At 46.6% G+C, this 18045-nt stretch overlaps 1 protein-coding gene across 1 annotated transcript in view; it reads right to left on the bottom strand.

The window, feature by feature from the left end:
* FGF18 (fibroblast growth factor 18) overlaps positions 1-18045 on the bottom strand; it is a 239921-nt gene that overhangs the window by 124677 nt on the left and 97199 nt on the right. The window contains exon 2 of the mRNA XM_018563704.1: positions 3003-3183. Coding sequence (XP_018419206.1) covers positions 3003-3183 — 181 coding nt within the window. The remainder of the gene's footprint in view (positions 1-3002; positions 3184-18045) is intronic.

Below are 18045 nucleotides of genomic sequence, written 5' to 3'. Positions count from 1 at the left end.
AGAACTGACAGAGCTCCAGCCGGAGCTCACAGGAGCAGCTCTGCAGTCTGCATCCGACACAGATGCAGACCGTGTAGCTGCTCCCGCAAGTCAGACACGCGGTCCGTGCCTGTGTACCTGACTTGGCAGCTCGCTGCGGGCCACTTAGTAGCATACACAATGTAAAGACAGGGTGTATGACCCCGAAAACATGTTAAGCCAGTGGAGGCTGCGAGGACAGAGAAGCCAGCGTGTCACTGCCGGTCTTATTCCTCTCCCCAGCAGCCTCAAGTGTTGAGTTACATGAAGCTGTGACCTCTTATCTTTGATGATACCTGCATTTTGCCTTTGTGAGTAGGTCTTTTACTGCTTTTAAAAAATGTTAACAATAATGCACAAGAAAAGGCACTCCTTTGGTGCTTGTTTGCAGGGTATAATACATGTTTTTATCATTTGCTAATATTATTACAATCTTGCCTTGAGTGCGGAGACTATTTTGGATTTGTTATACATAACGGAGTGGTGCACCAAGGCCTCAACACTGTGGAGATGTATTTTGAGGACACACGCTACCCAAACTTATACATATATTAGGGATGAGTTTCGCATTCGCCCAAATTGAGAATATTTGGGCAAGTTCACCAGAAGTGAACCCCATGATGCTTTGCATGACCTTTGAACTCTGGTTAGGTGAAGAATTATGGCCAATAATGGGGCTTTGAAAATGTGCCAGACACCTCCTTATAAAAGTCAGCTCTCCCAGCATCCTTTTGTCAGTGTGCATTGGAGTTAGTGAGGAACAGCTGACAGCTTTGTGAAGGAGAGATAGTTTATGCTACTTGTAAAGTACTAGCAGTATGTTAGCACCAAGATATAAAGATATACAGTGCTATATTCACTGCTGCTTATTGCTACTGCTATATTACAGTGATTTGCAGAGTGGTGGGCTGCAATGAGTGGAGTGTACAACCCCCCACTAATTGCTCCTGCTATATTACAGTGATTTGCAGAGTGGTGGGCTGCAATGAGTGGAGTGTACTGGAATGGGGGATATATGTGTGAGACATGTGCACTTTGGTATCATTTGAATGGTGTACCCTCATCATGGTTGCCACCAATCCACCATTCTAGTGACACGGACAATGTACCTGGCTGTCACCTATCCACCATTCTAGTGACACTAACAGTGCACCCGGTTACCACCTACAGGCATTTTTTTTATCCCTTTCTTCTTCCCTGAGCATCGTTGATCATTTATATATATCAAATAAGTGGAGAAAGCGGAACAAAGGAAAGATTGCTATTGCGAGCGTCTCAGAAACTGAGGGAGTTAATTGAAACTACATTGTAGCCGACAAGCAGGAGTAAAAGACAGCAGATTAATGGATAGATTAACTAAATGATTCCGGGTCAGCCCGTAAAAAGGTGACCACCGCAAGCTAGCAAGTGAGCATTTTTCACATTTCGGAACAAGGAGGATGGCCACGGAGATTTGTTTTATTAATACTGTTGTCCTAGCTTGATTGGAAGCGCACACAAGGATTATTGGACTTCACTCATGTTTTATAGACTTTATGAATTGTGAGCACATTTATGGTTTTGTATGTAGGTTGTTTTCGCGAGAGGATTTGTCAGTGCACTGATAATTGACAGCTGGTACTTTATTTTAAAAGGATTAAGCACGTAAAGGATTAGATTCACATTTAGCGCAGTGTCCGTTGCATTATCAATTTCTTTTTTTCACAATTTTTTCTGACACAGCAGCTTTATTATACATATTGTTTTTTATTCACCTTTGTCAATGAACCATGGTGCAGTAGTAAAATATCTATGTTCACCAAATAGCTCAGTGGAGACAGCAGCCAAAAGGCCCACAATCCTCCTCACCCCTCTCTTTCCACCGGTTCCACCAGTCCATAGGAATCTGTCTGCATCCGCTGCAACATGTGGCCTCAAGTAATAGGAATGGGAATCTGATAAGGGGTTTGAGAGAAATAGCTTATGTCTTATTAAGCGGTGAAGAGGTCAGCATACGGTCACACTTAGTAGTCCCAAAAAAAGGCTTCAACCTCCATCAAAGACTCCAAACCCCACTCTACCATCTCCAGATACATCATTAAGCAGGCAGGTGTCTCTTCACCAGCAGCTGGAGTTAAAGTATATGCAGCAAGCCACCCACATGCCCAGTGGCTCAATGCTAGCTTGGCAAAATTGTTGGGTTTACAACTGGTCTATATCACTCACATGAAATGTCACGTGACTTTTAATCTGACACCTAAATCTCTTATATTTACCATTGTGTGCGTGACTGTATGTGTGCAGTAATTTTTATTTGCACTGTCAGCAGGAATGGCCCACAGTCATTGTGTTTGCAATCACTCCTGGTACTCGCGGTATACTGAGACGCCACAGTATACCGTGAGCTACCGCGAGCGAGATACTGAGACGCCGCAGCTGAAGCGGATCCCGACAATTATGTCTGGATCCGCCCAGCTGCATGAGTGACAGCTGGCTCTGCCTATCTAGAGGCAGAGCCAGCTGTACCCGCCCCCTCCCCCGTCCGATCCACCTGTCAGCGATGGCAGATCGGAGCGGGGGGAATCCAGCCCCTCCCCTGTCACAGCAGAGAGCTGTGCCAGGATTGAGAGGTGAGCGAACGCCGGTATGTGTTCGCTCACCTCCTGATCTACTGAGCCGACCTGTGACAGTCTCATTGTCACAGGTCGGCTAGAACTATGAGGTGAGTAAAAATCACTCACCTCATAGTTCTCCTTTATAGGCATGGGATGACAACAGAGAGAGGCAGATGCATACACACAGTAGGGGAACCATCTCACTGCTGGCTTGGAAACAGGGAAGTGAGGTGTGTGTGCTCAGGCAGGATGTAGAGAAAGACCAAAGGGTGTGCTCAGATCTCACTGGCCTGGAGGTAGAATCCCCCATGTAAAAATGAAAGTGGCACTTAGATTTAATACTATATATGACAGGATTGTATAGGATAGGATAGGATTAAACTACCTTACCATACTTATCTCCATCTTCTCCCTTTGCACTTATTCTTCTTCCTATTATTTGTATATGTTTCCCACTTGTTCTGCTATAGAGTTGGTAGAGCCGAAGCTGCTTTCTACTCACGTCATCTCTTCCTCTTGTTTGATTTTCTACGTGAATACGAAAGTCAACATTTTCTTCAGCAGCAAACATCTAGTGGGTAAGAAGAAAAAAGTAAGTGGGGCTAAAAATAGGATAGGCAGGTGCTTACATATAGAGATATAAAGAAGTGTCAGCAACCTAAATAACTAATTTAAATTAATTTTAAAAACATGCAATACTTTGGAATTGAGCCCTGGCAGTTTTTTGTTGGTTCACAAAAAAAGAAGATGTTATCTTTTCATTTAACCTGAGAGGAAAACAAATTACATCAGTGTTGTTTTTATTTACCAAGTAGAAAAAGATAACTACCACTACATGTTAGATTATCAAATCGTCTACATAATCACTATAAGGTGCCTGTATAAGGGACCTGTGGGGCCCAGTCCAGCCAAGCAGCTGTGGTCTGTCCACACTGCACACAGCCTTCACTGGCTGGGAATTTACATCTGAGTGGGCTTCACCTCCAACCTCCCTTCATCCAACAAATAAACCCTCTGTTAAGGTGCCCATACACTTTACAACCCTCGCAAGACTTCTGTCTTGCGAGGGTTGTAAAGTACTTAAAAAAACGTACGATCTGCCCATCTTGGACAGGCAGATCGTACTTGCGATCATCGCAAGCCCGCCCCCTTGAGGGGCGGCTTACGATGATTACAATGAGGGGCGGGCTTACGATGACTGCAAACGGGCTGTGTGCGCGTTTTCTAGCCTGCTGGTTCGACGGAAGACGTGCGACCGTACAGTAGAAACGGTCGCACGCCTTCCATACACTGCACGATTCTCGTACGATCGCGGGATTTCCCGCGATTCTCGTACGAGAATTGTGCAGTGTATGGGCACCTTTACCACGGTACTCATAGCGGTTTTTCCAATATCAAACTCCCCAGCACTTGCAAACTTTAAGAAAAAAAAGAAAAAACTCCTGCAAACACTCTCAGTTCACATTTTATTTATGGACTATTCTGCTCTCGTTTCTAGATATTCATTTTGATGTTCAGTGCATTACCCCCATTCTAATAGTCAAAATAAATAGATCCATTAGGGACTGATAAATGTTTTCTCAGTCAGAATATATTGTATATAAAAATCACATAAACTGTATGGTTAACTCACCTGGAAATATTAAGGGATCATCAGCTAATCCAGATAGAGCTGTTCTACAGTAGGTTTGGGGGGCTTTTAAGAAAACGCATAAAAGCATCTATTAGATTAGATTATTAGATTATCATATCCTTTATCACATATACACGTAATGTTTTCTGCAGTGTTTTTCATTTACATTCTGCCAACTAGTGTATATGCAGTGTATGCAAGGGACAAATCATACCTCTGGTGACAACTGTCACAGCTGCCAGTGTTCTTACATCAGCTCCTAACTGATCTTTCGAACCTTGAAATGGCTGGTGTCATATATGGTCGCATGTGCAGCACCATGACAACTAGAGATCTACATAGAGGCTAAGATGGCATCTTCCATGGCCAAAAGGAGGGTTTAGTTCTGCTTCAGAAGGAAGGAGCCAGCTCATTCTCATCTCTCTTGAGAAGCTGATAATCTTATCTACTTAAAAAAAAAACGTGTCTATTTCTGTTTTTCCTAAGGTCCCCACACACCTTACGATAATCGTAGGATAATCGCAGGAAATCCCGCGATCGTACGATTATTGTAAGGTGTGTGGAAGCCGTGCAACCTCTACTACTGTAAGGTCGCACGACTTTTTTTTTTTTTTTTATTTCAAAAAGTTTTTATTTGTTTTGTTTTAAATGCTTATAACAGTGATCACCCTTTCACATTCAGTGTGTAGGAAATTGCAGTATCAAAGAAAGTTTACAAACTCAGATTTCCATGATATAATGGTACAGTCAAACAGTGCAGTCCTCAAGGACTACATACAATTGGTATAAATACTACGAACATCGTTACAAAGACTTTGGGACCAAGGTTCAGAGGCTAAGTATGAAGTGGTTGGTTCCAACTAGATAAAAGGAGTGGAAGGGGATATATGGGGAGAGGTTGGGGTAGGAGGAAGGATCTACTTTTTATGAAAACTTCTGTTATCGAGAAATCAAAGGATCAAGGATTCCATATCAAAAGAGGGAGTTTACAAAATGATACCAAAGCATCCCTTTGGAGAGCAGTAAGTTTTTCAAAGAACATCACTCTCGATACTCTACGTTTGACCTCCGCAAACGGTATGTCCGGGGATTTCCAAGCCTTCGCAATTACCCTCTTGGCTTCGGTGAGTATAAATGTGACCAGACGGTGTTGCCTAACAGTGCATACCGACGGTTTCTTATGTAGTAGGGCTTCCAAGGGGTCCTTGCGAAATGTTTTGCCTGTGACAGTGTACAGTTGGTACACTCTATGCCAGAATCTCTTCACTTTAGGGCAATCCCACCAAATGTGATGGACTGACCCCTCCACCCGGCAGCCCCTGAAACAGTTTGTTGAGTAGGACGGGATGGCTTTGGAGATCCTGAGGGGTACCAGGTACCACCGTAGGAGTAACTTATAGTTGGCTTCAATTGCCTGGACATTTGTTGAGCTCTGTGAGGTTGTCATCCAAATTTGAGACCATGTCTCAGCCGGGATAGAGCGCCCCAGGTCTTGTTCCCATTTGGAGGCATATGTGGGGAGTGGAGTCTGTAGGTGGTCAAGAATCATAGTATATAAAACTGAGATGGGCCCTCTGTGTTTTGTGTCATCGAGTAGGAACTCCTCAAATGTGGTGAGGGAGGGAGGGGAAATGGACTTATCCAAAAGAGTCAGTATGTAGTGTTTGATTTGCAAATATTGAAATATGTCTCGTGGGGTCAATTGGTGTTTGGCTTGAAGCACCGGAAATGGGATAATGGTAGTGTCAGAACAGAAATCTCTAAGTAAACTCAAGGATTTGACCCGCCAATGTGCGAAGGCTACTGGGTTGGTGTATCCCGGCTGAAGCATTTGGTTTCCATGGATGGACAGTAGAGGTAGCTGAGGGGAGGCCCAGTTTAAGTGACGGTGCAATCCTTCCCAGACTTTTAGGGTGTGTGTAAGAATTGGGTTCTTAGATGCTCTGCCAATTTTTGGGGGGGAGCCAGGGAAGGTTGAGGAGAGAGATTGGAGAACAAGCATAGGCCTCTAATGAGACCCACAATGGCAATTCGCCCTTCCCATACCAGGACACCAATAGTGTCAGTTGGGCCGCCTGATAGTATTTGTGGAAAGAGGGGAGTCCCAAACCCCCTCTTACTTTGCTCCGATACAGAACCAATTGGGAGACCCTAGGAATTGACCCCTTCCATATGAAACTAAGTATGCGGCGTTGTAATTGTCTAAGGCTATAAGAGGGGATAGGAACGGGTAGGACCCTTGCATGGTATAAAAATTTGGGGAGCAGAGTCATCCGAACTGCTGTGGTTCTACCAAGCCACGATATTGGATGTTTCTCCCATGATGTCAGTAGGGTTTCCATGTAAGAAAATAGTTTGGGGTAATTAGCTTGATACATCTGGGCATAAGTTGGAGTAAGGTGGATCCCCAGGTATGGCAGTGCAGAATGGGCCCATTGGTATGGAAACGACCCTTGCAAGGAGGTGAGTGTCGAAGGGGAAAGGGAGACATTTAGTGCTTTTGATTTAGTCATGTTCACACAAAGACCCGAGAGGTTACCGAATAGCTTTAGTAGTGGTTGCAGATTAGGGAGTGAGATCAGCGGTTCCGTAAGAATCAACAATGCGTCATCAGCAAATAAGCTAATTTTGTGATGGTACCCCGCGACCTCCAGGCCTTTAATGTCAGTATGTTGCCGTATTGCCTGTGCCAGGGGCTCTATAGCCAGAGCAAAAAGGAGGGGGGAGAGAGGGCACCCCTGCCTGGTCCCTCTGGTAATGTCAAAAGAGTCGGAGCGGAATCCCTGATATTGTATGTAGGCTGTCGGATTGGAATATAACGCCCCTATCCATCTCATAAAGTAATGTCCAAACCCCATCTGGTAAGTGTATAGTTCAGATATTCCCAACTCACTGAGTCAAATGCTTTGCTAATATCTAGAGCCAGAAGCATAGTGGGAATATTTCTTTGATGTGATATATGGAGTAAGTGGGATATCCTGCGGACACTGTCACCTGCCTGATGCCCCAGCATAAAGCCCACTTGATCCTTGGATATCAGATGCAGAATAGGAGATCTGAGGCGAAGGGTCAGAATTTTGGTAAGTATTTTCAAGTCTGCATTGATTAGTGAGATTGGGCGGAAGGTCGCACGACTTTAAACTTACGGACATGTTTCAAAACCCGCCGAGCATCGTACGATGTTCGGCAGGTCTGTAGCATGTAAGATAAAAGCCGGACGGGCCGGTGTGCGCAAGCGCACACTGCCCGTTCGGCATTGCGGTCATCGGAAGCCCGCCCCTCAGGGGGCGTGGCTTGCGATCATCGCAAGTACGATCTGCCTATGCAAGATAGGCAGATTGTACGGTTTTTTTAAGTACCTTACAACCATCGAAAGACAAAAGTCTTGCGATGGTTGTAAGGTGTGTGCCCAGCCTTACAGGTGTGCTATATAGGCCTGTGATTGATGTACCTAATTGCATATAATGAGCTTGAAGAACCATGCTACAATTATTCCACTGGAATCAAGCACCAAATTAAATTTCTGCTCTGCTACAGATTTGGTTAAGCCTATTAGCTTGGTATATATCTTGCGCTGTGCAAACTATTGGCGCTATATAAATCCTGTGTAATAATAATAATAATAATAAAACGTTCCTGCGAATAAATTAGCTCTTGGTGATGGTGTAAACCTAAGGTTCATGGATTTTAAAAGTCCATACATAATTCAACATTTTCAGTTCCCCCCATCCTTCAGAATGTACAAGAATTCAATTTTGTTTTAATACGATTAGGAGTGGCTTCAATAGGTTTAAAGGGAAATTATGATAGGTTTAGGCTAAATCTACAAATAAACGCTTAATACACCACAAAGAAATCCCAGAGCAAAGGCAGTTAAACAAAATCTGCCTGCTTGGAGGCTGGGTTTGCACAACTGAAACTTCAGATGGAGCCATTTGATAAGATATGCTCTGACTCAATAAATTGTGTCTGTAAATTGCAGCTTGTTTCCATCAAAGGAGCTTAGGGGAGAGGCAGGAGACATGTTAGACTAATATTGTTTTGCCTCCACCTGTTATCCTGGTGTGTTGCAATATATCTTATTGGACTTTTTCAAACACACATAGATTTGCAATAGAGACGTGGTTTTGTTTATTTATTGACAGAGAGCTGGTTTAACACAATGGAAGGTGCCTTCTAAACAGACCAAACTGTTTTTTTGACAATGGTGTGGCTGTCCTATATTGTTTCCCCATTATTCATATTACAATGGGATGGTCATATACGGAAGTCTTGTGTAAACAGTCACACCTAGGTCAAATCAAATCTGGACTACTGATGGCAATTTATGATACAACGCTGCCACCTAGAGGTGGGAAAGTGAAATGCATAGTATTTCACTTTCATTAAAGTGAAAGGGGCGGTGCCCCCCAAGTGGGAGGCCAGTTTTCTCTCAATAAAAGCTAGTAGCTGAAAGGTTGAAGGGGGCTTCACAGGAGGAGGACAGTATGAGAGGCACTTCACAAGACGAGGGTTTCACAAGGGGACTTTCACAAAAGGGGGAACTTGCTTCAAGACCAGGACATCACTCTAAGACAAAGGATTTAGCAGAGACTGCAGCCTGAGCTAAGTACATATTTTAGTGTTTCCCCTCCTAGAAATCATTACATGTACTAGAATGATAGTGTAGTGGGTGCATGTGAATGTTTCTAGCAGCCTGTCTTGTTTGTGTATTTGTTTTTCCTGTAACTAAGTTTGTACACGCAGCATTTTCGCCAAGTAAAGTACTTTTAAATGCTACTGGGTCAGTTTCCTTGAGCTTCACTGCAAGAATAGACAACAAATAGAAATTAAAGTTTTGCCAAGCTTTACAGCTGGGCTCATCCTTGAGATAAGCTTTACATCTCTGGGATTTGTAGTCCAGAGTATTACACCTGGTCATCAAGAAGTAGCATCATTGAGTTAGATTGTTGTTGATATTTCGCCTGTGAGATCTCGAGCTGCAACACTTGTTAGTGCAATTCAGAGTTAGTTTGTTCCATGGCTGTTAACTTGGCACCAAGTTCTTATTTGAACTCTGCGAGATCTTGCTTGTAAGCAGAATCTATCCTGGTAGTAAAGGCCTCAAAATCTGACTTGGTGGGGATCAATGTTTCTATATCAGCTTTCGTGAAAGGGGCCTGCAAATCAGCATCAGGTTGGGGCCAGGTTAACAAGGCCTTTGTACAATTGCGACCGTTCTCATAAGGGTCTTGAGAGGAGGATCTGAATGCCAGGAGCCTAAGAAATCCTCAGCTAGTTCTTGTGCAGGGGAAGCACCCAGGCTTCTTCAACACTAGAGCTAACATGAAGTGGGATCTTGACCGAACGTGGAGGAAAGGGATCCCTGCTGTACGTACAACTTATGATTCCATAGCTTGTAGAACCACCTTTAGCAGCAATAACTTAAAGTCATACAGAAAATGATTACTTCATCAGTCTCTCACTTTGTTGTGTAGAAATGTTGGCCCATTCGTCTTTACAATGTTGCTTCAGTTCATTGGTTTGCGGGCATTTGTTTATGAGATTTACATAGGAACAATAGGGGTACATACAGATGCATACAACCCACAAACGGGCCGTTTGATGCGTCAGGTATACAAAGCTTCAAAATCTCTGGTATTAACAGGGGGGTGACCAGTGGAAAAAACAAAAGGCAGGGGGTACAGGTAGAGAAGGGAGGGATAGGGTTTAAGTGTCATCAGTGGTCTCATGTTGCCAAGACGTCTCATTGATCTCATTAGAGTTTCAGTAGAGTTTCGCGAGCTATCTCACAGCTACCTCTAGGTAATCCGAGGTAGCTAATGAGTTAGCCATTTTAATTAGGTATCATATCATCTTAGTGGTTGCTATACATCCGTAGTTGATACCCTTTTATCCTTCGTCAGTACAGTTGGGAGACCTAGAATTTAAGGTCAGTTTGGCGCAGAGAGTTGTGTGCAGAGGACGACGGTAAGTCAGAGGGTATGTATGGGGAAGGGGTTGGGTAGGAATATGAGACATGAATATGGGGGAGGCGGTGTAAGATTGGTACCTACTAGACCTGAAGGTGGCTCAGTAAAGGGTGGTCAAGTCAGTTATCGTGGTGAAATAGGTCCAACAAGCCCACATTGACCTAAAGTGATCTAGTTTGTCTTGCTTGGTGGCCAACAACTCCTCCATTTCATATACGTGACAAACCTGTGCCAGCCATTCGCGGATCGTGGGTACTTCGGTCTGTCGCCAGTTGCGGGGGATGATTGTGCGTGCAGCGTTAATGAGGTGTCTGTGTAGTTACTTAAACGCGCCTTTTGGCTGACCAGGTTCCCAATGTAGTAGGGAATGCGAGGGCGAAAATGGAAGTGTGGCTCCAGTGATCTTTCGGATTGCTTCATATACCTTCCTCCATAACGGTTGTATCTGGGAGCAGGACCAAAAGATGTGTGTGAGGGTACCAACATCTGCATTGCACCTCCAGCACAGTGGGGACACGGCTGGGTATATGCGGTGTAATAAGTGGGGAGTCCTGTACCAAGAGACTAGGAGTTTGTAATTAGTTTCCTGCATTCTGCTATTAAATGCGCATTTGTGCACCGTTGAACAGATGTCCATCCATTCATCCTCAGGGATCGTGGTGTGGAGGTTTTGTTCCCATTTAGTGCATGGGCGAGTACCGTGTGGTGGGAGGTCGCTCTGGAGTAAAGCATAAAGCCAAGAGATTAGGTGTCTGGTCTGGCCTTTGCCTAGGCAGAGCCTTTCGAACGGGGTAAGGTCTCTAGAGGCGGAGGTTCTACGTATGGGGCTCGTTAAGAAATGTCTGATTTGAAAGTAGACCCACCAGGGTAATGATCCTGTTTTGGTGAGGTCTGCTAGGTCGGTCTTAGGTGTGAATGTTGGGGATCTGAAAAAAAGATGTGCTCGTAGGGGGGGATCTTGGGACCAGTGAGAGATGAATTCTCTTGTGACACCTGGAGGAAAATCCTGGTTATACATCAGTGGTTCCATCGGGCTATGTAGGGAAGTAATGGCTTCCCGACGTCTGGTAGAAGAGAAAACCTCCAGGGTGGTCCCTATGATTGGGTGCGTGCGTATCGTTGTCGGCCATAGCGCGGGTCTGAGCAATACCAGTGAAGTGAGGGGTGTGTCTAAGGTGTCATTCTCCATTGAAGCCCAAAGTTTAGTGTCAGTGTGGAGGTGCCAATGTAAGACTCTGGTGAGATGCGTCGCCTTGTAATATCTAAGTAGGTCCGGGACCCCTAGGCCACCCTTAGCTTTGTGCAATTTGAGTAGGGGCCAGGATATGCGAGGTCGCCCGTCTTGCCACACAAAGGCGGAAAGGGCGGTGTCCATAGCTCTGAAGAATGAGCTTGGCAGTTTGATGGGAATGGTTTGGAAGAGATATAGTATTCTAGGAAGTACATTCATTTTAAAAAAGGCTGCCCTTCCAAACCATGAGAAGGTGTGCGTTCTCCAAGATTTGAGGTCTTTCAATATGGAGTCTTGTAAGTGTGCGAAGTTGGCATCGTAGAGCCGGGACAAGTCTGAGGTCAGTTTTATTCCTAGGTAAGGGATTTGATCAGAGCACCAGATAAAGGGAAAGGATGCTTGAAGGCGAGTTCTAGTGCTGTGTGACATGTTAAGGGGCATAATCTCGGATTTGGTGAAGTTAATCTTTAGGTTGGATAATTGTCCGTATTCGTCAAATTTGGCCATCAGTTTCTGTAGGGAATTGTGGGGTGCAGAGAGGAAGAACAGTAGGTCATCTGCGTATGCCATTGTCTTGTGAACCTCGGGGCCTATAGTAATTCCTGTGATCTCAGTGTCAAGCTGAATCATTCTGATGAATGGTTCTAGGGTTAGTGCAAATAGTGTGGGAGATAGCGGACAGCCCTGACGGGTCCCGTTAGTAATTGGGAAACTGTCTGATAAGCATCCCATCGTCCTGACTCTTGCCCTGGGACATGAGTAGACTGCCGCTATCCAGTGTATCATGCGATTTGGTAGTCCAATATGCTTCAGAACCTCAAACATGAAGTCCCATGCCACCCTGTCGAACGCCTTCTCCGCATCCGTTGACAGCACCAATGTCTCCAGTTTGTGCTGTCTGACCCAGTGGATGAGGTTGAGAGCTCTCGTGGTGCTGTCTTTAGCCTCCCGTCCCAGGATAAATCCCACTTGGTTGGGGGTGATCAAGTCGGGCAACAGCGGGAGAAGGCGGTTCGACAGGGCACGCGTGAAGATCTTCAGGTCCACATTGAGGAGTGAAATGGGTCGGTAGCTAGGGCATAGCTGGGGGTCCTTCCTGCCTTTTGGGATGACAGTTATGTGAGCTTCTAAATGTTGAGGGGGTGGGTGGATGGAGGCTTGTAGGGAGTTATATGCCGAGTTCAAGTGTGGGAGTAGAGTGGTCAGGAAGGATTTGTAGTATTGAGTCGTAAGGCCGCCTGGTCCCGGACTCTTACCTGGTTTCGATTGTTGGATAGAGTGTCTTAGCTCTTCTTCCATGAGTGGTTTGTCTAGGGAGGTTAGGAGTGCGTCATCTATAGTAGGCATATGGGCTCTTGTCAGGAATTGTCGTATGTTATGAATGCGATCCATGTCTTCGGATCGTGGTTGGGAGGATTGGGCTAAATTATAAAGTGCTGCGTAGTATTCCTGGAAACAGGTTGCTATCTCTGGAGGCGAGTGTTTTACTGCGGTAGGGGAACTTCTGATGCTATGGATGTGAGAGCTAAACTTCCTCGTACGGACTGCTCTGGCCAGGAGTCTACCACATTTATCTCCTTCTGAGTAATAGTGTCCCGTGCGCAGGGTGAAGGCACGTCTAATCTTGGTCGTCAGGAGGTGCAATAGTTCTTGCCTGGTTTCCGTCAGTGCAAGTAGATCACGTTGCGCTAAGGATTCTTTATGGGTCGTCTCTAGTGCACGGAGTTTAGATTGAAGCGTCTGTATCTGTGCCAACCGTGCTTTTTTTAATTTCGCCGCTAGGGATATGATACGTCCCCTGATGAAGCATTTGTGTGCTTCCCAGGTAATCATGGGAGAAGTGTCGCCGGTCGCGTTAAAAGTGAAATGCTCCTTTAAGTCTCTGGTGAGCGTGTCCACGTTGAGTGCGTCTTTGAGTAGGGAGGAATTCATCCTCCAGGTGGATTGTCGCAAGGTCGGGGGGAGATAGAGAAAGTAGCCGAGATCGTTGCGTGATCGGAGGAGGCGATGTTCTCGATCGAGACGGACTGGAGTCTGGGCAGGTCTGTTTGGGTCACAAAAATGTAATCTATCCGTAAGTACTTTGCGTGGAGGTGGGAATAAAATGTGCAATCTCGACCAGTGGGATTCAAGATCCTCCAGGTGTCACAGAGCTGTAGTGAGGAGAGACGTTTTTTAAGGAATTTCAGGGTCCGGTATGGCAATGAGGACCTACTATCGGAAGTGTCAATCAGGGGGTCGAGGGGAGCGTTAAGGTCGCCACCTAAAATTAACATGCCTTCCACAAAATCAGAAAGTTCAGAGATGAATTTGGTTAAGAAAGCTGCATGGCGTTTGTTGGGTGCATACGTAGAGGCTATAGTGATGGGGGTTTGGCCCAAGATACCTTTCAGGGCGATGTACCGTCCTTCGGGGTCAGTCAATGCTCCCTGGATTTGGAAGGGGACATGCTTGTGGAGAAGAATGGTTACACCTCTGGACTTGTTGGAGGGGGAGGAGGCATGATAGGCCAAGTGGTAGTGGTGGTTGGTGAGGTTAGGGATTTTGTTGTGTTTGAAGTGCGTCTCCTGGAGCAGCGCTATGGAAGCTTTTTGTTTGTGTAAGTCCCCTAGGATCAAGGAGCGTTTTTCGGGTGCGTTAAGACCTTTTGCGTTGAGAGAGACCACCTTCAGGTCAGACAAGTCTCCCATCTTCGTGGGTCCAATCAGGTGGGGTGGGGGACGGGTGGGAAAGAATCGGGGTAGTAGGAGTGGTGTCGATAGGGACTAGAGCAACGATAAGTCCAGTCAGGTTAAGGGAGGGGAAAGGAAGGAATACAAAAACTAGGGCAGGATAACAGACAAGAAACCCCAGAGGTATCCTCGGTGACGCCGCACTAAGTGGCGTGCGGTAGTACCGGGGTATGGTGGAAGCGAAATTGGTAAGGTGGCCTGTGGTCGGTGTCGGAGGACCAGAGGGGTCGTAGGGCGAAGACCGCCGCACTTGGGGGGTGGGATCTATGTGTCGATGTGAGTACACAGATCAAATGGGAGAGTCTCCTTTAACACCCTGCAACCCATCTAAAGCAGTCCGGTGTAGAGCACTGTCAAGCTATGAGTAGCAGGGCGACATGGGGGGTAGAGATGCGGGTGTGATATTCCCGGTGTTATGGCACGTCGCCCCTGAAGGGAGTATTAGAAATTGAATCTAACTAGTGGGGGACCTAACCATTGGGTAGAAAACATATGAACCTTTTGGTGGGGTGGTAAAACCATAAAGACTCTATAATGTCCGCAGAGGTGGCTCGGTCCTTCCCCCGGTCTCGTCACCCTTCATCGTCATGAGTGCTTCCAACAGTGGAGTATTACAGGTTAGTATGATCACATACCGCTGCCATGGTAATGCATCGGTGGGTGTATTAACATTCTGGTGGAGTGGTGAGCCAGGGATTATAATCCGGGGGGCGGAGCGAGCCCCCCGTGCAAAGTCCACAATTCACATAATATTTTAAACAGGTAAATACAGAAGTCCGACGGGATTTTCCAACATGACCGAAAACAGTAGGTCAATAAAATCAACATTATAACAGTGATATAGGCCCTGAAAAATACTATTAGTGACAAGCTGGCAACCATGGGTTATCCCTCTCTAGCTGGGGTCACCTGTGTGGTGTGAGAGAGTCCTCAGGGCACATAAAAGATGGTTCTCGGCTTCTCCTGTTGTTAGGGTGTGTGAAGGGGGGCAGCCAGGGTGAGTCTCAGGGTCTTATGTATGGGGCTGACTGGGTAGGGACAATGAGGTAACAATTATAGTACAGCAATCAGGTTTAGCGTATATGGTATACTCATCTCTCCTCAGGTCATGTTGTTGCTGGTCAGGGTCATTCCCAGCCGATGATGGTCGTCTGTGCCAGCTTGAGGGGCAATAGGTCATAATATGGATTCGTAGTAGGGCGGTAGCCGGGGTCCCATACCTGGTAGAGGGAAGTGGAGTGAAGACTATCAGGTATGAACCATGGGTGTCGGGCAACAGGAGGCAATCTGGGTTCCACGTGATGATTCGGCGTGCGGGAAAATGTAGACGGGTGGCCGTTGGCCATGGTGGGGATCGCCAGCTTGAGGGAAAACAGAATTAAACAGGGCTATACCTGGAGCTTCAGTAAAGGCGGTGCTCTCCATTAGGTAGATCTTCAGCCCGCGGAGGGGATTCAGCTGCTCGTGGTGTGGAGCGGTAAGGCTTGCTGCGTTTCGGGTCTGCCGGTGGTAGTGTTGAGGAGCGTCGGGTCATTCGATCGGGTAGACGAGTCAGGGATCTACGCTGGACATCCCGCGGTGGAGGATTGGGTCTCAGATCCTCATACCAATCCTGGATCGTGACCGGAGGGAGATCCAACAAGGAGCAGAACGATTCCAGGTCATCAGGTGTACGCAGAGGCACTGTCTTCCCCTTGTGGGTGGCGGAAAGGCAGAAAGGGAAGCGCCAGCGATACACTATGCTATGATGGCGGAGGCATTCCATCAGTGGGCGAAGTGCTCTCTGTTGTTGGAGTGTGTGGACGGAGAGGTCTTGGAAGAGTTTCACTTCTGTCCCGTCTAGGAATACCGCTCCCCTGCGCCTAGAGCGTTGCAGGATCTCCTCCTTCAAGGGGAAACTCTGCAAGCAGCAGACGACGTCTCGAGGCATATCGTCATTTGCCATCCTGGGCCTCAGCGCCCGGTGTGCCCTCACGAATTCAATGGGTGAGTCCAGAGGCCTCTCCAGCAGGTCATTAAATAATCTGAGAAGGGTGGTGGGGACCGCATCGGGCATGATGGCTTCCGGGAGACCGCGGACCCTTATGTTAGACCGTCGGCCCCGGTTGTCTAGGTCTAGGCTGGCGTCTAGCTGGCGTCTCATTGTGATAAGGGAGTGAGAGGTGGTCTCTTGGTGGATGTGGAGCCATCGGATCTCTACATCTCTGGCCGCGCCAGCCTTCTCAGCCACGGTTATCCTGCGGCCTATGTCTCGGATGTCATTCCGTAGTTCCGTCACCGCGGAGTGCAGGGTGGCTTTTATGTCTTCTGCGATGGACAGGTCGGGAGATGTTTGATGTACTTGTGCATCGACTCACCGTCTGGATCGGGTAGGGCAGGATGGGTCCTGCGAGAGGGGGCGTCCGCCATGTTGGGTGGTGGCGTCTCTGAGGCCTCATGGCGCTGGGAGCGGAACATGTCCGGTACCTGCTTGTTTTGTTGGTTCCCTTGTGACGAGGGCACCTTCCCCGGGAGGTATTGGGGTCCAATCTTCCCCATGTCGTCTGATCAGGTGCCGTAGAAGCTAATTTTGGGTTGCGGGTGGTAGGAGCTCCGGAGTTAAGCGGCCATCTTGCTAGCCGCGGAAACCACGCCCCCATGCACAGCTCTCTTAAGGTCCTGCCACAGCATTTCAATAGTGTTGAGGTCTGGACTTTGATTGGGCCATTGCAAAAGCTTGATTTTTTTTTTTTTAAGCCAGTCTGTTGTAGATTTTCTGGTGTGCTTGGGATCATTGTCCTGTTGTCCTGATGACCCAATTTACAACCAAGCTTTAGCTGTTAGACAGATGACCTCACATTTGACTCTAGGATACTTTGGTATACAGTGGAGTTCATGGTTGACTCAGTGACTGCAAGGTACCCAGGCCTTGTGGCCACAAAACAAGCCCAAATCATCACCCTTCCACCTCTATGCTTGACAGCTGGTATGAGGTGTTTGATTTTCGTCAAACGTTGCACTGTGCATTATGGCCAAACATCTCCACTTGTCTGTCCAAAGGGGATTGTTCCAGAAGTCTTGAGGTTTGTTGAGATGCAATTTTGCAAACCAAAGCCATGCTGCCATGTTCTTTTTAGAGAGAAGAGGCTTTCTCCTGGCAACCATTCCAAACAAAGCACACTTGTTCAGTCTTTTTCTCATTGTACTGTCATGAATTTAACATTCAACATGCTAACTGAGTCTGAGCTGTAACTCTTGGTTTTTTTGCAATTTCTCTGAGCATTGCACGGTTTGACCTTGCAGTGAATTTGCTTGGACGTCCACTCCTACGAAGATTGGCAACTGTTTTATATGTTTTCTACTTCTTATCTTCCTCACTGTAGAATGATGGACTTTAAAGCAGAACAATGGGGTAACCTTTTTCCCCCCATAGTTCTCTTTAGGGTCACAGGCGGACATATACTAACATCCTCCTGTGACCCAACACTCCGTATATAGCGGGCTAATGCCCGCAATATGCTGAGAGTGCCAGAGCCAGGATTGATCCTGACAATACTGTCTAGATCCACCCCGCTGGCTGATTGACAGTGGCCTCTGCCTATCTAGAGGCAGAGCCAGCTATTCCCGCCTCCTCCCCTGTCTGTCCCTCCAGGCAGCGCTGGAGGATCGGAGAGGGGAGGGGGGGAATCCCTGTGGGGAGTGGAGACTGTCAGTCACCGCTCTCTGCAGGCAGATTGTCAGGAAGTGAGCACGCAATTTTAGAACTGAATAAATATGAAAACCAAAATAATCAGAACGCATACAAATATATAAAAGTGTGACAAAATCGTCACACGTGATCGTGATCAATATAAATCGTAATTAATAGAAATACCTCAGAGTGATA

This window comes from Nanorana parkeri, unplaced genomic scaffold (genome assembly GCF_000935625.1).
Source record: "Nanorana parkeri isolate BGI_ZX_2015 unplaced genomic scaffold, ASM93562v1 scaffold687, whole genome shotgun sequence".
NCBI lineage: Eukaryota > Metazoa > Chordata > Amphibia > Anura > Dicroglossidae > Nanorana > Nanorana parkeri.
The sequence above is the reverse complement of the archived record's forward strand: the minus strand, read 5'-3'. Positions and strand labels throughout refer to the sequence as shown.